The sequence below is a fragment of the Bombus terrestris genome, chromosome 5 (genome assembly GCF_910591885.1).
Source record: "Bombus terrestris chromosome 5, iyBomTerr1.2, whole genome shotgun sequence".
NCBI lineage: Eukaryota > Metazoa > Arthropoda > Insecta > Hymenoptera > Apidae > Bombus > Bombus terrestris.
In genome coordinates, this window is record NC_063273.1 from 7797174 (window position 1) to 7820151 (window position 22978).

General features: G+C 37.1%; 3 protein-coding genes across 11 annotated transcripts in view; 2 read left to right on the forward strand and 1 right to left on the reverse strand.

The window, feature by feature from the left end:
- Positions 1-17570, forward strand: part of LOC100650481 — a 55950-nt gene extending 38380 nt beyond the window's left edge. For 5 of the 9 annotated variants that reach the window (XM_012308546.3, XM_012308550.3, XM_012308547.2 and 2 more), the window contains 10 exons: positions 7108-7295; positions 7440-7524; positions 7860-8002; positions 8771-8900; positions 9508-10536; positions 10624-10759; positions 11195-11304; positions 11445-11577; positions 11653-11730; positions 12204-14047. In XM_012308546.3, the coding sequence (XP_012163936.2) occupies positions 7108-7295; positions 7440-7524; positions 7860-8002; positions 8771-8900; positions 9508-10536; positions 10624-10759; positions 11195-11304; positions 11445-11577; positions 11653-11730; positions 12204-13776 (3605 nt within the window). In that variant the 3' untranslated portion in view covers positions 13777-14047. Of the gene's footprint in view, positions 1-1025; positions 1372-7107; positions 7296-7439; positions 7525-7859; positions 8003-8770; positions 8901-9507; positions 10537-10623; positions 10760-11194; positions 11305-11444; positions 11578-11652; positions 11731-12203; positions 14048-14839; positions 15905-16489 lie in introns of those variants that run through there. The other 4 variants (XM_012308548.3, XM_012308551.3, XM_048405893.1 and 1 more) reach the window with 4 other exon arrangements.
- A 193-nt stretch (positions 17571-17763) lies between these two features.
- Positions 17764-22874, reverse strand: LOC100643730 (queuosine salvage protein). Its single transcript, XM_003395454.4, has 6 exons — positions 22733-22874; positions 22321-22536; positions 19181-19340; positions 18745-18858; positions 18481-18666; positions 17764-18252 (listed from the first exon to the last, which is right to left on the reverse strand). Exons 1-6 carry the CDS (start codon positions 22826-22828, stop codon positions 18014-18016), a joined length of 1011 nt encoding a protein of 336 aa, XP_003395502.1. The 5' UTR covers positions 22829-22874; the 3' UTR covers positions 17764-18013.
- LOC105665732 (fibrous sheath-interacting protein 2) lies at positions 19378-21264 on the forward strand. Its single transcript, XM_020863140.2, has 3 exons — positions 19378-19698; positions 20138-20623; positions 20907-21264. The coding sequence occupies exons 1-3, from the start codon at positions 19643-19645 to the stop codon at positions 21262-21264; spliced, it is 900 nt and encodes a 299-aa protein (XP_020718799.2). The 5' UTR covers positions 19378-19642.
- Positions 22875-22978: the final 104 nt, after the last annotated feature.

A 22978-nucleotide genomic window follows, 5' to 3' on the forward strand; every position in this document is an offset into this window, starting at 1 on the left:
AACGATCGTATCTCGTAACAAGGCTAATAAAATTCCAAAACGTTCCGCATAATACAGATAATAAATTGATAAAGAGTATTCACATACTCGGAATACAATATACTTCACATACTCACATACAATATATTCGGAAAGCCACGTACGTGGTATCGCCAGTTTCCTATGTTACGTACGTTGATCTGTCTTTTGATTTTTTTTCTATGAAAACGTTGTAGTGTAACGAAAACAAGAGTCGATGTAATTATCGATGATGACAATTGTAACGATAGCAGAGATAACCTGCTGACGATAGACACGTAAACAGATTACCATCTCCAGCGAGAAATTTCAAAGTTCAGAGAATCGTCGTCGGACAACTATTCAAATGAGGGTTTAAAGGTTCTCGTTGCGTCTGTCGTTCGATCGTATTTGTGCCGTGCACGTGTTCAGACGCACGCGTGCAACGTCGTCTCAATTCGCGTATTAAATGTATATACAGCTGCACAATTGTTTGTAATCGCGAATTGTCGATGGTATCAAATCATTCTCCAAGACGCTCTCTTTTACTTATTGCGAGAGAAAAATTTATTTATCGTCATCGAAGAGAAAGAAGGAAACGACCTGTTATTTTTAACGACTTAAGCAGCGTGTAATCGATTCGACGGATCGAAAGTGCGATTATCACGAGGAAAGAGTAAAATAAAGCGTATCGAAAGTGTAAGGTGGCGATCAGCGTAAGGTGGAATTATGGAGAGTTCTTCGTGAGCCGAATTCAGCGCGTAATTTTTTCCTCAATAATGAGAAATCACCAACGGTTGTAAACAGCGATGCGCGGAGCTCGTGTGGGCTTCCGGTATTAGTCGATCATGAGAAAACGAGAAAGTTATAGCTGCCAGGAAATATATTCGACTAACGCGACGGAAGCGTTCTCCCTCGGATGATCGTCGAGATCTTGTCTTCTGTGTACCTGGGTATCTCGCATAATTACGTAGAAATTGCGTGCTAAAGAAAGAAGGCAACGCCGAAAGAACGTCGAATACGTCGGTACTTACAGTGCGTGGAATAAGTAGAAGTTTGCAAGAGTTCGTTGAATTTTGTAATTTTTTTCTAGATCGTGATTTGTCAAATGAACAAATTGATCGTTTAAATCGGACGTCAGAAAGATTGAATGAAACGTGGAAATCAGATTATCGAGTGTTACCGGAATACTACCTGTAATGATAAAACAGCGTTACGTCGAAAGTGCGAGGAAATCGTTTGCTAGCTTATCAGTTAGAGATACGATGTGAAACGCGTGATAAATGTTGCTGGAACTCACCGCGGAGATGCTGACACTGATCGGCGGCCTGATCGTCGCCTATTTCATCTACGTGCTGTTCACCATAAGAAATGGTAAATATTACCAATTTTGTCTTAACTTGAAATTGAATAGTTAGTAAAAGGATGGTATTAGTAGAAGAAAGCAGTGGGAGTATGTTAATAGGTTGCGATTCAATTCACGTGAAATCTACTTCTTCACTTTCAATACGCAACTCTCTAACCGATAGAAAAGTGTTATTAAATGCCTCGGGATTTTTTTCGCTCCATTCTTAGGTTCTCTCAAACCAAACATTTACTTGATACACCAATGATATTTATCGATAACAAGTTGAACTCACGTGAGACGTGTGTCTTCACTTTCTATACATATATGATAATTTCAGAAGAAAAGTTATCAAATATCAGAAAAAGTTACCAACCACGTTCCTGAATTTATATTTATGCAAATTCCTATCTTTATGGCCACTAAAAGGATAGAACTTGGAGACAAACATTTGTTTCGCCTACTGAATATCATGTGGATGGATGTTTCATATATTTTTTCATGTTATGTATTCTATGCATTTTATCGCTTTTCAATTTCCCATAAACGCATATACATTCACAGTCTATTTGTCGGTAATTACGAATCGAATTACAGACAAGTCGAGAAACTTTCGATAGAATGCAACTGATATAATCTTTTCCAATCTGTAGAACGTAGGATATGCAAAGTAGAGCGGTTATAAAATTTCGATCCAGTTTGCATTCGTGAAAGCAGCATCATCGGCACAGATTCGCCGTGGTTATTGCAAATTGTCACCGGCCAACTATTCGCGTGTCCCTGGCACGGTTCCTCGATTGCACGTAATAATCTGTCACGAAGAGGATCTGCCTCCTCTCCTCTTTGACAATTTCGCAGGACATTCTGTAATAATATTTTACGATGTTTCGTAAAAGAAACACGAAGAGAAGCCGAGAAAAATCATCCTCCGACACATTTCGAAACAGGCGTTCTTCTTGATGGCTCGGTGCAGCCCATTGTTGTAATTTCTCTTTTTAAATAGATTTTATATCTATGTTGCGTGTGCCCGTATTGTCATCTTGCTAAGCGTAAATAACATAAAAGAATTTATTTAGTGTCCTTCTTGATGATTCGTTCTCCATTCAGTCTCATAATTCTTTCTTTTAAATAAATACACGTCTCGTTACAGGAATTCTATATTTATATTACGTGTATTCACACTGTCATGTTCGTACATGTAAATAATAGAGTTTGTGGAAAATTTATAAAAAGAATTTATTTAACATCCCTGACTTCTCGTTCTACCTCATCGTTGTAATTCTTTCTTCGTAAATTCTTTCGAGATAAATATCTTCTCTTTAAATAAACGTTCTACCTGCATTATGCGTACTCACATAGATGTCACATAGATAATATAGTTTACGAAAAAAAATTCCATACAATTTCTCGCTGGTGACAATCGGTGCGTTATTGTCACCGACTCGATTATTCGATTGTGATCGATTCAAAGGAACAACTGACAGAGCTGCCGCCACGATAACACGTCTTTTGACTTCAATAAGGTCGCAAGATTATCTCGAATAGTATCACCAGAGGAATCGTATGATTCTTCCATTTCGAATAATTTTCTCTTGCTCGTCGAATCTCTTTACCCTCCCTTTCGACATTTTTATCTCCAACGGTTCAGGTTTACTTAACGACGTACAGATCACGAGGTCGAACGTGATTTAGATTTAAAAAATCCCTCGCAACTTGCTTGGCTCGTGTCTGTCGGAAAATATTTCATAATGGAACAGTAAAGAATATTTTTCTCGCATCTTCGAGATTAAATTCGAACGTAATTATGGAAAAATAACGAAGAAACCAGTCTTCCAAATGGCCGTTTCCTCGCTGTTATGAAAAAGATGCGCATGTTTATGCATTGACGTAAATCATAAAGATATAAACAATTTGTATGCATATATTATAATATTCAAGAGTAGGTATATAATGTTCGATATTCAACAAGATATTCAAAACGACGTATTCATTACGCAATTTATAATATTTAAGCAAGCGAAACGAATCTTTGCTCAGGTTCTATCTCTTCGTTTTGTTATTCACATAAAATCGCGAACTTGCAGAAATATCCGTAATTTACTGATGAAACCCGAATATCAAAATTGAAAGGATTGCTGCAACAAGTAGATAGCTCAACTTTTCAATAATTTAAAGAAACCAATACGAGATTAATCAAGCCAAATTATTTTTTTAGACGAGCTATAAATCCATGGTCAATTAATATTCGTAGTAACTCCCGTATTTCGATTGTTATTCTCGTGCAACCAATAGGCAACTCTATTATATCGTAATCTTATCAGTTAAGCTTAAAGTAGAAAACTTGATAATCTCTCTTAAACGAAATAATCATAATCACCGCGCGTTTTGTTCTATTTTCGTGAAGAATTCTTAAACCATGCTTATGGTATTAAATTGATAATCTAAATCCGTCAATAGCAAAGTCCAGAGACAAAGTCAAGAAGCTCAAAGCACGAATACTGTCGTTTCGAGAAATATTAAATTAGCAACCGTGGAGGAGACACGATTTCCCTGGATCGATCGCGTTGCACGTTAATTTGACACAGGGAGAAACCTTTCTGCACCGCGATTACGCCCATCCAGATCGATAATCGCTATAATTTCGTTGCGTCAGACGCGTTTCGCGGTGTACACATTTTCGAATCGCGATTCGATTTCGCCGATTGTCGCGCGATTTCGTTTGCTCGACGTTTCACAAATCAGAAATGAAGCGTTACGAGCTGGGTGGAAACGATTTCGTTCCCTTTCGAAATTCCCTCCCGCTGACTCGCCCATTAGAAAGTTCGGAAAAACAAAGCGAACCGTCGCGAATAATGGGCAGCGCGTTTCGCAAAAACGCGAACGGTCGTAATCGATCATCGATACGATCATCCTTCGAAGGCAGCGCTCTTTTATATGCAGTTCTATCGCTGTCTGGGCTACGTTTGCGTCAATTTATGAATATTACCGAGTGGATTGATTGAAAGTGTGAAGAAAAAGCGCAACGAAGGTCGTGGAGGAAAAAATCATCGATGGAGAAGTAATAGACAGGGGGACGGGTCTTTTCACGGTCTTCATCATCGATGACGTTTGCACTTTAACCTCTCAGAAGCCAAACCGATCGACTCCGCTTTTTATTGATTTCTTAATTGCGTTACGTAAACGCACGGCTAATACTCAGTATGTGAAGAAACAAAACACTCGCATCCATACGCTTATTCGTTGCAGCAAGATGTCACGATAACTGTATAATTGTAATAGTTGCAACATCGTCTTTTCCGTCCACTTTTAATTTGTAGAATTGATCGTGCGTGACTTTCGAATAACTCGTTCGACGAAACAAGAAAAATAAAATAAAGAGAGGAAAAAGGAAAAGAAGATAAAGAACGTGTATTTATCGATGGAATTTCACTGCAAGATGATACTCGAGTAATGGAAAGAATGTAGCATTCGATTAATTAATTCGATTAATTAAGAGACGATCACGCGCTATGGTGAGGCTAATGAATAGCCGCGGAAATTGTTGAACGAACCGGTGATAGCTAAGTAGGCAGAAAATAAATGTAGGCGACCTTCACCTTGTAGCGAGAGACCAGGGTTAGAAAGCCCATCGAATCTGTACGTTTGATACACGGAAACACAGTTGGCGGAAAATCTTTCTGCTCGTACAGGCCGATGCATATCAGCCTGAGCGCTAAATTTAGACTTCAATCGCCGTTAATAAACCGCGAATGGAACTCAAGAAGAATCGTGCATTAATCATGAAACAACGTACAACCTGTCGTATTACTAATCCTCCATTAAACGCTTCTTTCAAGATTATCGCGTGGATGAATCACTGAAACGAACTTGAAGCAGTCCTCTAAACAATTAGAAAGTGTGAAGACGTAAAATAAAGCTAAACGAAGTATAAAGAGGTGAATAGTTAAAGGAAGATTGTTTAATGCCCATAATCCTCATAGTTTCGAAGAACTTTTATCAAACTTCTATCTTCAGCTTGTGCACAGGCTCTCGAAGGTATTCGAATACCTGTAAGAACCTTTTATTAATGCATTAAAGGTGTTACGTGAAACATTTTGAAATTTCTTTAGCAGTTTTATGAGACTCGACTACCATGCTGATATTGATCCAGTTTCAAGGAAATCCGAAGATGTATTAAAAATTACACGGTATTTGGTACAAGTATATTTCACAGAAATGGCTATTTATTATACTAATTCTTTACCAAATGTATGTTTGTAATAAGTATCTTCCAATTTCTATATACATCTTCAAATCAAGGATCTGAATTTATTACCAATATAATGATCATAGTTGTGTCAGTGTTAATGAGATTTTAAACTGCGTGTTTCATAGAACACACGCAATTATGTGCGTAAAAGTTTTCTGTGCTGAGTGTTGAAATACTTTCGTGTATCTGTTAATAGAGCGAACAAGACATTAACTCGACCAATTGCAACTATCTAACCGGTTGAACAGATGCAGTATGGATCCTCTGTGCCTCTGAGTGAACGCGTCCCCGCTGTCACAGCTCGAAGTTTCCCGCGAAAAGAGTTCAGCAGGTCGTCCCCGTCGAATTTCTCTCGGTCGCGCGCACGCGGACAGGCAAAAGAAGAATGAGGAATAGCTGACAAGGCCGGGAACCGGTGAAATTACCTTGGCTTGTCGTTCGTACGCGGCCAAACGAGACGTTCATCGCTCGATCCATTACCAATACCGTAGCTACCGCGTCGATGAAAGTACGCCATCGTACCGCTTTTCTTGTCCTGCCTTGCTCGTTAACCCTTTCGCGTCATCTATTTCCTTTTCGATAAGGTTTCTCCTCAAATCGATTTTCAGAGATTTCTAACGTTCATAAATTATGATAATTTATAATCAGAGTTTTCTCTAATATTCGTACGTCTTGCTACATTTTTCCACATTCGCGTATGGACGTTGTGGATATTGAGGTTTATTAGAAGGATGGATTGATGAGTGTGGAGGGATGAATAGGCGATTTTCAAGAATTTGTTTCTGTCAGAAATTCTTTTGACGATGACAGATATTGAAATGGTAATTTTTAGTTGAATGACTTCTTCAATAGTTTTGAAGAGTTCATATTGACGCCAGTATTTTTATCGTCCAACACTTCGTCACGCCGTAAGTAAACATGGAAAGATTCGGAAATTTCACAATCGGGAATATTTCAATTTAAAGTAGGACGCCTTTACCACAGCAATCTTCACGCGTTTGAAAAAATACGGAGAAGCTAGCGAGAAGCAAAATCTCACACAGAGACAAATACCTTCACTTGAACTAGAATAAACACAGTGCTACATCCATCACAAATTTCTTCAGATATTCGCAAAAATCTTTCGCACCTATCGAAACACCCACCAGGATCTTACGATTTTATACTGAAACAAAGTTCACGCAACATCTATCACAAAATGTCCCCAGAAACGTCACAAATACATTACGCATACATATATTTCATAAATAAATTTATCTTGCAAAGTCACATTGAAAATCTATACAACATCTACCATAAGATTTTCCAAATTTCCCCAAAACTTGCGCAAGAAAACCTATCAAGACCCCCAAAAAAACTAAATACCCGAAAGAAAATGAAACGTCTGCCATAAAACCCTTTAAACATTCCCAAACACTTTCGCAGGAAACGTATTCGCAACCAACAAACTTAACAGCTAACAAATAAATCCTACTGTATTGTAAAACGCAAATATCGATATTACAAAAATTCGCAGACAAGCCAAACACGGATTCGCCAACGATGGCGCACACGGCGCTGCGCGAAATCGTGGAGCGTGCCGTGGAGGAAGCGAGGAAGTTGCCGGGCCTCGGTGGTTCCGGTGTGTCCGGAAATGCTCCAGAGGCACGGAACGTCGCGGAGGACAGTTACGAGGATATACTCGCCACCGCGATACTCAACAAGGTTACAAATATTCATTTCTCGGAGTCTGATCTCTCTCGGGGGCATTCCCTCGAGGTGTTTGGGCTCCGTTCATGGAATTCCTGGTATTCGCTCGTGGATCGAGCGAGAGAGGATAAATCGATGAGCGAACGTTGGATTTTCTAGGTCATCGAGAAATTCCAAAAGGAACAGGTGGACGGCAATAGCAACGTTCTCCCAGGAAAACCAGTGTCCGCTAAGTGTGCGTTAAGTACGTTCCTTTGATTTTGTATAAAAAGAATAAATAAGAATAGAAGAAATAATCGAACACAAACGATGGATTTCGGGTTGTTTTTTTTTGTGCAATTAGTATATAGGAAGATGTGGTTTTCATAAAATTAATGCTAACATTTAATGATATAGAAACATAATAATGGAGTATGTCACTATTGAGATTGAGATGTAGCATGATTAATTATAATCATCCACGTATATGGTATATTAGATGTACAACAGTCGACAGTTCTAACGTTAAATGATTAAGCAAAGAAAATGTAGGAAAGAGGATGGAAGCAATTCAATAGAGAATCCTTCTTCGTATTTCAGACGAAAATGAGGCAGGTCTCGACGAAGGTGTGGAAGAAGGCTGTAGCAGCCTGGAACCACTGTCTCAGGATGATTGTAGCAGTGACTGCAGTGCATCTTGCTCGAGACGCGTTAGAAACCAACCGGAGCCATTATCTCTCACGGTAAGCGATCCTTTTATGGCGAACGTCGCTTATGACCTTGGCGGAACGTCGAAGAATTTGCGAAAGAAACGAGAACTCTTCCGAGGAAATATGTAGATACGACCTCTACTGAGTCTTCCGACTCGTATTGAGTATCTTGATTTCGAAACAATTGGAAAAGCTTACTAGAGTAACATGGTCAATATGGAAACTTTCCAGTAATTTGAGTAAGCCAGCATAGTCCAACTCAAAATCAAACTTTTTAAATCATCTTTTTAAACAAGCCAAATGCTGTAAATTCATAGTCGACTAATATTTATAATAACTTTCGCATTGCTTAATGTAAAACCTATACCTAGGGTCCAACGAACGCAGCTTATATAAATAAATAAATAATTTAAATATTGAAACTTTGAACCATAGATTAACGAACTCAATTTGAAAACAATCACAGCAGCATAAATAACCATGAGAGCCAAGTAACGAGGATATGTCTGAATTTTAGATCTAGAACATGATATGAAAAATTACGATTGGAAAAATGAACCGTTTCGTGTAATTTCGCGACTAGGTTTGTAGGTTCTTGGGTGATTCTCGGTCGATAAGCGTGTTACTCGCGAATGATAAGCGACGGAAGTGGAACCGTTGTCCCACTTTGAAATACGCACGCCGGTCCCAACCAATAAGAGGAAAAAAAATGAAATAAAGAAAACACGAAAAGCTATACACAGACTTTATCGAGGTCGTTTCCTACGATTTATTAATGACACATATGTTTGATCGTTTCAGATAGAGGAAAGAATTGAGGAAGTGACGACAACTTATGCGTCCGACGAGGATCATAGGGAACACGACGTCTTGCCCATTAAGAACGCCCATCGAGTTCCGTTTCCTGAACTTGGAATGGACATTATCGATCGTAAGTGCTGCTTATCCACGTGTCGTTCATCTAATTCCATTGCTTATGTTTTATTGAAATCTTTATTCTTATGGTCGTTCACCTTTAGGAATTTGATACACAAAGATAACAATGACATTTGCGTATGTAATATTTCTGCTGATGGTGTGGAAGCGATATAACACAATTGAGTTTGTCGTTGGATATTCCGATCAGTTGTACTAGAACGTTGCCAGTGGTTATTCAAATCGTGTTATGTGTTAAACTCGAACTATAATTTATTGTAATTTATTGTAATTTCAAATTTGTGGCGGCAGTGAAAATACGTGTGAAAGACGAGTAACTGAGGAACAAGCGAATTGTTTGCGTTAGACCGATAGCGAGTGAGCAGCAATTCGGAGAAAGCACGAATGGACTAGAATGTGTGGTGCAATGTAAGAAGGCAACAATCGTTAAAAAACGTGATAATAAGTAGAAGACGAGAGAGTGTTGTGCGAAAAGAAATGTTGTAGCGAGCAATATCTAAAATAATTCTTTATATTATTTTATTCTACGCTTGATGAAACCTGAAATCCAACATTAGTCCCATTGTTATTATTTTCTAATTACCTAATTTTTATTACCATAGCTTGTCAAGATTCGGAGGACAGTCAAGACGATCCAGACACGACGACCACGCACATAGGTTTAGTTTCTCCGATCGAATCGTGGGAAGAGAATTGGCTGTTCCAGAAGAAGAGAGTTCAAAGCCAGGCAGACCCTGTAGCCATGTTGGTGCCTCATCCTAGCGCCGATTTCAAGGCTTTAATCGGTGACAAGGACGCGGAGGACACATCCGATTTGTCCGAGTGTTCATCGGCACAGTCAGACGAAGAGATAGAAAAAGAATTAATGGAAGCCATATGCAGTGTCGTGCCACGATCCACGAAGAAAAAGGAGTTCGAGAATGGTCTGGACTACTTAAATTCGTCAGATGACTTTTCATTGAAGGAGGGTGATACGAATTCATTTTCCAATGGCAGATACGTATACGTATCTAATGAGGAAAAGACTGACTGTAGACGAGTGAAAGAGCAAAGGAAAGCAGAGGAACAGAGGGAAAAAGAAGAAGATTATAAACAAAGTGTAAAGGGAAACGAAGAAGTGAAAGCCAAAGAGATTAAGGAGAAGGAAGTGAAAAGAAAATTGGAGAGAGTCGAAACTGAGGATGAGAAACCTGTTTCAGAATCAATAAATGTAATTAGTAACGGCTTGAAGAAGGTAGGAAAGGAGCGACAGAAAACGAACGATGTATCCGAAGAGGATAAAACGAGAAATTTAATCAACGGGGACAATTTCATTAAAGTAGATCGATCGGCGAAGAAAAGTGAATCGGATAATCTATCGAATTCTGTTAATTCGAAGCCTTTGACGATTATTCTGCCCGATGTAAGTGAGCTAAACGTTCCAAAGACACCGACACCCACGCCGACGAGGATTTCCATGGAAATTAATCTGGGAAATCCTCACAGCGAGAAAACGTACATCTCGCAGGAGAAGATCGTTCTGAATTCCTTGGAATGCGCGAAGAAAAAACTGATGGCCGTCAATGACGACAGTGTGGAAGCATTCGAAGACGAGGAAACGATGTTTGCTCAGCAAAAAGTCGACTTTCATGGTAAATATTTTAGCAACGTAGTCGCCTGTTGTAAGAGTTTATGAGCTTATGATTGCCACTCATTTCACTTTTGTTCGTGAACATTAGCCGAAGATATTCAGCAGGAAAGCGAATACACCGAACATTACGATATCGCGACTCAGAGACACTTGGATAGCTTGACGAAGTCCGAATCATTCGAGTCTTCGCCATTAACGAATTCCTCGATAGAGGATGACGAAAGGTAATATCAACACCAGTATTATCATTTGTAACCACTAGAACTCTTCATCTAGTATTGAATGACGATAAAACATTTAACTCCGCTCGTTTATCTTTATTAATTTTTTAACTTAAAAAAGACGTGCCACAATGAACCTTCACTTATGATAGCCTTCGAGAGGCTTTAAATATATTCATCTGGTTTAAAATGAACATTATAACTTTTGACAAAGTTATCTTTTCTTGTAAATGAAAATTCTCGACCAAAGCTGACGTAAAAGAAATTTTTAACGGAACATAAAAGAGTAAAATTCGAGATTTCTCGATTGTCTTGCGTCGAAAGTATCGAAACTAGGTTCGTTTCGTAACGTCACCGTTCAACGGTCTGCGAAGCGCCGTAAAGAACTTTCTTCTTACCGATGATACTATAACAATCTTCCAATATTCCACTGTGCAGTAAGTGCCGACAGGCTGTGGCGTTTGCCAAAGCTGAATCGGCTTCGCATCTGTCCCTGCAGAACAAGGAACCGGAGGAAGAGGGTCGGCTAGGTACTCCTCCAAGACCAGGTGATCAATTTTTAACAGTTTTATTTTTTTTACAATTTCAATCCTCGTCGTAATTTTTTAGAAATTCAGAGTCAGTGTATCTGTCGATATAATTAAAGACGTTGTTTTAAATGTTACTTGTTTGCAATAAAAAAAAATAGGTACAATTGCTGAACGCGAGCACAAAAAGTGGGAAAATGCACCACCTATCGAGAACAACCCCTATAGCCAGGAAAATATTCAAAAGAGGCTTTTGGAGAGGCAGTACTCTAGAAGATCGTCAGACATTCCTGGGTAAGATTTATAATAATTTTTATTCATATGCGAATTTGATAAGACTAATTTTCTACGGGTGATATTTTCCTTCAGAATTCACACCGAATTGCCAAAGAGCAACGGTGCGGATATGGATGTCGTGCTGGCGCCCCATGAACCGGATATCAAAAGGTGATATTCGAAATTATGAGAAAAAGATCTACAGATATCTAAATTTTCATCTTTCATCCAAAATTAGAAATTAACTTAACCTTTCAATAATAACTGTCTGTAATATATAGACGCAGTATATAATACCATAACATATGAATGCAATAGGAATTCAAAACTTTGCTTTGTACCTGAAATTTCCAGAAACCACAAATATTTTGTTTCGCAAATAAAATTCGAATAAAGAAATCTATGATAAATAGAGATCATATATCGAACAATCCATATATCGCACAAAAAAGTTTTATCCGATGTACAAAATTTCTAAAACACGCAAATACCTACTCGTATTTTAAAGAAAAAAAAATCCTCTAGGAGGAATCTTCCTGCATGAAATCAATAATCTTGACAGAATTATCGGGATTTAACAATTTTTAACCCATCAGGAAATGGATAATGAACTAGCTAATTATATAAATGCCTGGAATGCGTAGGTTCGGCAGGGACTATTACATCAACGATTCCAGAGCGTCGGGTAACGAGAAAGGGAGAAGATCGACGGCGTCGACCTCGAGCAGACCGAGCAGCTCGTTGTCTCAACGATCAAGTTCCAACGGAATGGCGGACCAGGATCAACAGGTGAGTTTCCAGCTCGAAAAGTTCGAGGAGGCTTCCCTGCGTGGCAGCCTTTCTAGATGGACCTATCGCGATCCGTACTCCAGTCCGCAATTTGCCATCAACCCTCTTCTACGGTTGGAACTCGGTGTATCAACAGAACCAACTGATCGTGATCACGAAAAAATCAACGGCTCTAACGAAAAATCTACGGGAAACGATGTTCCAAACGGTATAGAATATTCGAAAAATATGACAGAGAATAAAGAACATATTGACAAGTACGAAGTGATCATAGACAAGGAAACTAAATATTTTGATATCGGTGGACATGATGCTAAACCTCTTGGCACTGACAATGATATTTTAAAACTTATGTCGAGTGAATTTTCGCAAAAAGTCGCTTATAATCCGCTCTACGAACCCGAGAAAAGTATCTTGAAGTCAGATGACTCAGGGATGTTCTCGGTCGATATGAACCCCATGGAGGATAATAAGAAACAAAGTGAGGAGTTTTGGAGGCTATGGATCAATGGCAATCAGCATCATACGAAAAACGATCAGATTCTGTCGTTCAATGGAAGGAGATACTGGAACCTTAATAGCTACAAGTATCACACATTTGGAGGAATAAAGAACTCTCTTGATAAAAGCGTGGAAGATTCTGACGCGGAGGATAACTTGAAAATGGAGACACGTGACGACGAGCCCTTCGATATCACGGATTTCAGTAAATTCAAGTTTCAGACATTTGGCGGTATAAAGAAGGGCAAGAAGATCGACTGGAAAGGAATTCCCATGTATAGAAAGATGATATTAAGATCGTGTATAAGGAATTGTAAAAGTACCAAAGGAATGAAGTCATCTCAAAGCGATTCTGCCTTACAGCGCATGAATGGAATAAATAATGCGTCGAACGAAAAAATCGATCAGGAGTCTGATAGACAGAGCGATTATGAAAGTGACAGTTCCGAGGAGAGAGATACGATGAAGTACCTTAATATAAATACGAAGAGAAAGCGCAATAACAAGTTCTACAAGAGACGAGTTAAGACGGTGTTTTCGTCGTATAGATCGACCTCGGACGAATCCTGGCAAGACGAAGATGTTCAATCATCTGACAAACCGATAATGCGGAAATGTCTAAGGGACACGCCCAGGAAAATCAAATTACGACCGAATCCGGATAACGATTCTAATTATTTTTTCAATACGTCCAGAAGGAAGGTGTTCAACGATAGTTTGAGAAGAGTTCGATCGCAGAAACGATTGTCGGACGATAACGAAAGTTTGAAGCTGGAGCCACCTATCGTGCCGGAGATGGTCGAAAAAACTTTCGAAACATTACAAGATCTTCGAAGCAAAGGGAAGAAAAAGAAGAGCAAGAGTTCCGAATCGAACAACCGGAAAAAAACTGGTGTGAGATGTTTGACCGATCTAACGATATGGTGAAAGTAGTTACTTAAATTGGCTCCCGTTGGGGAATCTAAACTGTTTCACGCGTATAGAAGTTAGTACCTTTTTTTAAAAGAAATGCTTTTTTTTATTTTATCGTATATAGTGCCATATTATCAACTAAAAGTTCCTCGAAAGGTGTCCAAAACATATCAAAGATGCAAATTCTATTTTTCACCGAAAGATTATAGAGAAGAAGTTTATTGTACAGAGGAGTGTATATTGTAACTGTTATAAATATATTGTTTCTAATGAACGTAACGAATAATGAGATATGTGACTTTACTTGAAGTGTGCATGACACTATAACGGTGTAGGTATTTGTCCCTACGATTAATCCTCGAGTAGCAGATTCGAAGATTCTATGACTACTTAAATACCATTTTTATTAGTTTCAATTGTGGTATAACAGAAAAATTAGTACGCTCTGTAAGCAAACTGTAAATATAACTTTCCTGACTCTTTCTTGTAGATCGCACGCAGTAATGTATCAGCCTTGTATAATACAAAATGATCGTTCTTTCTTGTATATAGTACACGTAGATCGTAAAAGAGGCGGCTTAAAAATAATAAAAATAATAAAACATGTGATCGAGAACATTCTGTTAATACGAAGTCGTTCTATGCACATTGCACATGCATGATCGCTGCGAAAAATGCCTTTTCCGATCGGTAAGTACCGTTTACATGCATTTCCAATTCAATGCATGTCGACTAACAAACGATAAAGGTCTGCATGCTCTATGATCGACAAAAGCTTTTATCAGAAATCATTGAACCGAAAAAAAAAAGGAAAAAGTGAATGCTACGTAAAAATCTTTGGTGCCATTCTCCGTTATAAGGTGTTTGATCACAACTAACAACTTCTAATTTTCTCGATAAAATTTATTGGGTGTAATATGCATGGCTATATACGTACAAACGCGAAGCTTATATTAAATTAATTTTAGATGTAAAAACGTTACTAACAGCTGCAAAAGCCACATTGAAACATTTTGTGAACTAAAACGCGCGCCCGATATTGGATGGTTTAATTCAACCGAACCATTTTCTGTTTCAGGAGGAAACACAATACAGAGAAACGGAGACGATCCTGAATCGAAGCAACGACGTGAAATCCAAGGTGGCGAAATGGCAGAATAACAACGTGGAGAACAAATATCAACAACCTGTTCGACAAAATGACTCTTCAGACGAGGCGGAGAGAGACAAAGACAGGTTCTCGAAAATCGAGTCGCAGATGTCGTGGGACGACCAACGAATGGAAGAAATTCTGGAAAATGAGAGGAAAAATAGCAAGAATGAAATCAACGCGAAACTGAATAATCAGGAAAATTATGAGAACGCCGTTATAGAAACGAAAAAGTCCAACTCCGATGAAAATCCACGCAAGATCAAGAGGATCGACTTGAAGGCTTATGGATTCGAAAATGAATTCTCTAATAAAACGGCTAAAACTTCCACGCCTAGAGTGGTCAATAAATTGGACCTTAAGTCTTTTGGTTACGATAATGGAATTCGACGAACACAATCGACGATTCAATTGAATAGCATAGGTAATGACGAATTCAAGCCAAGGCTAACCAGAACGTCGAACAAATCGAACTTAACACGGAGAAACGATTATGAGAACGACCGTGGCGATGTGATCGAAAGCAACCGTGCTTCTGGCGATAACAACTTGACACAGAGCACGGAAACTTTGAACAAGTATGAAAACGAGAGTTACAACGATTTTGGATTGAAGTCGGCGAAATCGGTGCCGAACATCGCCAAATTCTATTCGAATCCGAATAGCCAAGAAGATGAGGAGGTAGAAAGCTATAATCAGAATTCGTACAACGAATTTGGAATGGTTAAAAAAGGATCGGTGAGAAACATCGCGAATAATTATAGTTTGGAGAAGTGTAACATTAAGAGTAACGATTCTTCGGTCGACGATTCGGAAAATGAAACGGACAATTCCTTTGAGAGGGAACAGAATCACCAATCGATGAGTGACGTCAAGAAGAAAAGTCTGAGCGAAGAGGAATTTGATAATAAGGTGCTGCCGATGCCATCGGTCAGGAGGCTCGCTGAAGCGTTTAGCAAACAGACCGAACCCGTTCCTGGACCTATCTCGAAGGTAAGAATGGATTCTTGAGTAATCGATATGCAGAGTGTTACAAAAAGAAGTCTAATAAAAGAAAGATACCAATTGGTCGACCTTGACTGTAATTTTGCAAGATGCTGGTAGCATGTAGGTTTCTGGTATAAATAAGACATTATATACGTTGAATAGCTTTAAAGATATGAAGCTTTAGATCTTTCTTTTTATATTATTCTAATTATCTAATTTTAGTATAGGGCGCTTCATTTTCAGCGAAGCATTGTTTATGATATATGTAGATTAAAGATATTATGGATTTATACAAAATTAGGGGACCAGAATACGCAAAAATATATAAAGTATACAGAGTATAATAGTAGGTACACGTCATGATATTTAGAGAGACAAATTTTTCAAGGTTCCATTTCTTTAATTATATTCATAAAAATATAAATTTAAGGTGCATGCTCATTTATACAAATATATCTAAAGGAGACTTTAGTTACGATATATGATCACAAATTATTGCAAACACTTTTCACAACCAGTTACAAGAGATCGTATAGAAGTCAATGAAGTAATCAGAAATGATTTTGACTGTTTCTTATCTATTCTATTTAGATAACTAAATCGAGCAATGCGAATAAGGAGAGATCGTCAACACCAGAGATCCAAATAGTCGAAACGCCAAGACAGATGCACAGTCTGACTGCCAGATCGCTTTCGAAACAATTTCGAGAAGGCCTGAGGCAAATTCCGAACAAGGTGACTTCACCTCCGGCTAGTCACGTCGTTATGGAGCAACCTAATATAACGGAAAACCAAACGGAAGTAGTGCAAGGGAAGAGCGACGTGTCCAACGACACGAACGTAATTCTACCTGGAAAATTAAAGTCGAATATAATATTTTGGGAACAGATGCAGAGAAAGAGTTAAAGCAAGTTTGTATGTAAAATTAGGCCCAAAGTCTTAAAAAGGAAACCGAAAGAGAAATTGAATGTTCACTTAGGGATCAAATTAAATTAACATATTACATGCAAAGCGTCTAGATAAAGGATGTAAAAAATCCAGATAACTTGGTCTTCTTTTTTATAGAGTGCGATAGAAATTATTCCCGAGAAACAGAATTTTATCGAGAAGCTAGAAGAAGTAGAACAAGTTAACATCCTTGCTCAACGTAAGAATGTTTCAACGCCGTTCAACGAAGGAGTCGATTAATTGTATGAAACAATACAGGCTCAACGATCGATCGATTTACAAGAGCAATTGCATTCGCGACAGGAAATGTCGATGTGATTGTGTGTGCCAAATGATATCAACCCGTGATTAGCCAAAGAAAATATTTTTTGCATGGTCCTTTCGAAATACGCGAGCAATTTGAACGTAACTTTCTAAATAGCAAACATTTTGGAAACTACGAAACGACCAGCTAAATTTTACGCGTTCGTAATATTCTACGATCAATTTGTAAATACACGTCGCCGGAACATAGTCGAACTGTCGAAATTGTTTTCTGTATATAAGAAGGAACTCTTAATCATAGTCACAAAGTTTTATATATAAATCTACCATATAGTGTTCCCATATACGACATTACTATTTATTATTTATTAACGTCTAAATATGTATCTGTGTATATACGAATTATGAAAATCGGTGGGCAACGAAAGTACTTCAATAAAAATATCAAAATTTGTATGGATTTAACTTTACGTTATCTGTACGCTAGAAACTGTGCTATATCGATATTACATAAATATACTGTTTATTATCTAAAAAAGATTACCAAAGCTTTTTACCTTTCATTTTTAAAAGGGACGGACTAGGGATCATCGAGACGATGGATCAGGAAAGTACCACGGAAATCGTTTAGAAGAAATTATTTAAAAACTTCCTAAAATATGATGAGCATTTTATTTGAATACGTGCACGTACATAAGTGTCTGTATAACTATAAAATCAGTATATATATTCTATCAGCATCTTTCATAATTGTAAAAATACTACTTTTTGTTGGAGAGCTACAAAATGAGATAGCCATACACATCGTATATTTAGATATGTAATTTGTAAAATTATTATACGCGTGATAGGCAATTTTTAAAGTGTTTTCCTTAAATACTAATTACGAGACAGATGATATGCTCAGTAATATATGCATCTAGTTTTATGGAACGGTATACTTTCTAACTCAGCGGCGTGTTCTCGCCGATAATCCCATAGAAAATGATCGATCAATATAGCGTTAATGTCTGACTTTTTTAACGCTAGATTAGGATAGCGCCCGATTAGAGTTCTCACTTCATCCTTGACCCGTTCGATAACCTCTATAGAGCAACCTCGAATTTCGATCTCGTCTTCGCTACCGTTTTCTAATTCTATATCTGCAATATTAAATACTGTGCTATCTAATAGAGAAACTCTATCACTTAACTATAATGACTCTATTTATACCGTGATTGGCTGAACACTGATATCAAAGCGACGTTATGTATACAAAAAATATGAGAAAGACGTCATTTATAATCAAATCGTTTAGAAAAAAATTATCTAAAAACCTTCTAAAATATAACAATATAGAATTGGATTTAAAAATTGCGCAATAGACTCACCAGACTGTAGTCTGCTCAGAAGAGTATTACTATAACGAATAGCACCAAAGTGTAGTAGAACTTGTGGAATACGATAATCAGCGAACATCGTGATGCAGTCAATGTCTTCAAATTCACCAATTCCCTGTCCCTTGAAACAGGCCCAAATGTCGCCTATCAGTATTTGTGCCCGCTTGTAGAAGCTAACTGGAAGACAAACACTCTGTTATTACATTTGCTTTCGGAAATAATTCTCTTTCATAGGATTAACAATAATATCGCTACCTTTGTGAATTCTGTAGTCTGCCTCATCTCGATAAGACTCAAATTCTTCCACGATACATTTCAGCAATTTTTCGGCTGAGCGCGAACACGATTTCACACAGTTAGTGAAAGTACCTAGAAAGAGAAAGAAATTGATAGTCCAATATAATGGGTGATACAATGTTTAAAAATTGGATGTTAAAATTCAATGCCAAAAAGTGACTTATCGCATGTGTGTAAAATAGTTTGGTAGTCTAGTGTATAACTTTACAGTCTGCTCGAGTCTCTTTCGAGATTTACTAGGAATTTACAAAAGAAATAAGCTCGTCTAATTACGAAAATCTAATTTCTGCTTCAACAAAGATCGGTAAAGTTTTGCACCAGATTCCTTTATTATATATAAACTTAATAAGCAAAACTATGATCTGAGGAAAAGAAAGGGATTTCAATCATGTACCTTGATACTTTTCTAACAAAACCTTTCCGGCATCTCTCAAGGATTTAACTCTTTCGTCTAACAGCGGGATACTAGTTTCAGTATCGCCACGAAAAATATGCTCAGCTTCAGATCTCGTTATTTGAGAATAATACTTGGGGTCGACTATAGGTTTCCCCTCCTGTTCGAAGTAAATTGTTTGAAAAAAAAGAAAAAAAAAGTATGGCGTAGCTATTGGTAGAATTTCAACAATCGTGTAACTTTCGAAACGACACAGACACCAACGTGTTGAAGTATTTTTGAAACGACCAGGACAAACGGTTTGCGAACAAAAGAAGCTAGACGTGTAGACGTGGAGAACATCGGGACATGACATTTTACCTATATTACATGCAAAATTCCCATGTAACCACAAAATGTTATTGACGGTCAAATTTCTGAGGACACGTCAAGTCAGAAACGTTGCTTCTTAAGGCTAATAAGATGAACCCCGCGTGTAAACAATATTCGACCGACATAATCGGTCTCAAAAGACCCACGTGAGTACACGTGACTCTTGAATATAATATCAATTCCGGGATTTACAGCAATAAGGACAGAGCTCAAACATTTAAATTGTTTGGATTGAAAGCGAAAGAAAAATATAAATTTCATATGAATATTATAGGAGAAAAATATGATAAGTATAATTTTGTTGATTTTCTGATGTTGATATTATTTAAAGGTTAAAATTACTAAAATTACTCTCATATAAAAAACAAAAGATATAGCTTGTGGTGTTCTTCCCCTGTGGTTTTCATGTTCAAAGATGCAAAGATTTATTACTACGAGTATTATTAATTGACCATGAATTTCGCAGAAGTACTTGATCTTTAGTTGCTTTTTGTTGATTCACTCAAATTACTGAAAACTTCCTCCTTATTGCAGCTCGACCTCCCTTAATTTTTATTCATATTGAATTGTTTGCGTATAAATTAGGGCTTTAGACAAGCTCTTCGATTCGATTCCTAAGCCTAAAGGCGCGGTACCAGAATTTGGACTACCAAAATGGAAAGTAATGCCGTTAGAGTCGAAAATCCCAATGGTTCCCGGACCGGAGGGTGTTTACAATTTCACGCGTCGTAAACTTGGCGAGGAACTATGGATCTCCACACCGGATGCGGAGTTTAATTTAAGCGATCCATACGGCTACGAGATACAATGGACTTACGACTCCCTCCACGATAAACATTTGCTTCCTCACTTCTCCAAACCGAATATCATTCGGCATTTGATCAAATCTGGCTTCGTTACTAAAAATTTAGACGCAAAATGTTCTCTGAAAGATTACAATATGTACAGAAGGTATCTAAGAAGACTGCACTGTGATAGCATAAAGAAGGAATTGAATAGAAGAACGAAACAATCCATCGAGGAGAGAGCGATCTTGTATGCTCAAGAGCAGGCTGAGAAAGAAGTGAAGAGGTAACCACCGAGTAAATATCGCTAATCCTGAAGAACAATGACATAATCGCAAAATTGAAAAGTTTCAGCTACATACGTTAATAATATTTTTGTCATATTATAGTAAGAGACCACGATACTTAATTATAGATATAATTAAATGAAACTGATCTTTTTCGTCTCCTGAAAAATTACTTTCTTGCATCACTGTGCGCCATTGTTCTTTCAGACCAGATACGTATTGATTTATATATAAGAAACTATTGTCTGAGAATGGTATCGCATAAAAACAACGTTTTGTTAGATTGAGAGAAAGGGAAAGATTAATGGAGTTACGAAAGTCCGCGATCACGCAAAGCAAGATGACTGAGAAAATGAAGCTGCAAAAGCAGAAAGAGAAACAAAGGAAAATTGATGAAAGGTTACAAGCATTGGCTCAGAAAAAGAAAGAAACTCAACAAATGCGGTATATTAAAAGCAAAGCTCATGCAGAAATAATTCAGCAGAAACAAATAGCAGCAACAGATATTCGAAGGCAAAAGATAATTCAAACTCTTTTGGAATGGAACAGGAAGGAACGTATACGAAAGAAAATGCTAGAAACGCGATTAGCGCACGAACGAGAAGAAAAACGCAAGATCGTAGAACTGAAGTATATATGAAATTCATAACGTACTTTGTGTTAGAAAAATAAAACTATTTTATTTGTGCTGTATAGATGGGAAGAAAGATTAGAATTTCAAAAGAAACAAATTGAAAAGGAACAGTTTCTGTTGCAATGTATAGAAGATCAAAGGAATGAATTCATAGATGCATATCAAGAAAAGGTAGACAGAGAAACAGAAAGAATGAAAAGTATGTGTTACTGAATTTCATAAAAATGTATGCTCACAAATTGATAAAATTTAATGTTTTATTTATAGGACTTTTTGAAGATGTAAAAATGTATATAAGATGTTATTTGGCTAGGCACTTGCCTGGAAGTAGAGAACGCATTTGCTGTGAAAAATATTTCTACGATGATGAAGTATTTTATATGAATTTAATATAAAATCATCTCAAATATGAATGTGACGTTATAGTTTTAATTTCAATTTTAGGATGAAACATTGTTTGTGGAAAGTGATAAAAAGGATGCAGCTAAGCTAATAAAACAAGATAAAGTAAGAAAATTTCTATTATCTGTTATTAAGACTGCAAACTATATAATCAATAAAAAACAATATTAATATGAAGATTTATCTGGTATAAAATATAATGTCATTTCAGATACAGAAAACGCTTCAGAAAGAAAAAAAGAGGAGTGAAGAAAAGTCTCTAAGCAAAGATAAATTAAAGCAAAAACTGAAACAGAAAAAAAGGAAGATCTCAGCAAGGATGGAGAAAAAGGAAGCACGTAAAATTGAAAGTGTTGGAAAAAGAAGAAAAAAACAAAAGAAAAGGAGAAAAGTAAAAAAGAAGAGAGATACTCAATCAGATACAAAATCTGAATTAGATCTATTGACTGAATCTATACCTTCATCAAAAACAGAAACTATAGAAGAATCAATAATTTCTGAACCAAAAGAAAAATGCAGATGTCAAGCAATTAAAGATCGTGAAAAACATATTATATGATAAAAGACAGATAATCTTCCCAAAACTAAATTTTCTATAGTTTAATTTTCCTTCTAAAGATAATGTCACTTATTTATAATTTTATATACTTTTTAACTCACATCTACAGCTCTCTTAATAGCAGCACACAAGGCAAAATACCCAGTCTGGCCATTAACAGTCCACTTTGGACAATTTGTTTTACTCCAAAAGGAATAATTCAATGTGTCCAAAACAAATATCCAATCGACTGCCTTTAGATCATCGGGAGAAGGGTGAAACTGACATTGTGAAAAATTGTTCACACTTATTTTGCGATCGTTAAGGGCTTCAAAAACCTGTAAAAAAAGAATATTGATTAGTTTATATGTGATCAATCATATCCTTAAATTCTTTATCTCATTTCTTAGTTAGTTAAAAATGTGCAACAAAAAAGTTCAAGCACCATTTATGATATAATTTCACAATTAATTTTTTAAATATATTACAACAAATTTATGAGAAAGATTTGAACGATAGTGAAAAGTTATTTACCGCATAGGCAAGATTTTTGATTCCTTCTTCTTCAACGGAAACATCCTTAGAACAAAAATCTATTAATTTTGCGGATTCCTTTGGCATTAAAATCATTGTTGAGGAAGTATCACAGCGTAGTTAATAGTGAATTGAAAATAATTTATTTAAGCACAAAATTTATCCACAACCTGAATACAAACTCCTGACACACAACTACTCTACGATCAAGTCAATAGTCACGTGACAGTACCTTGTGACCAATGA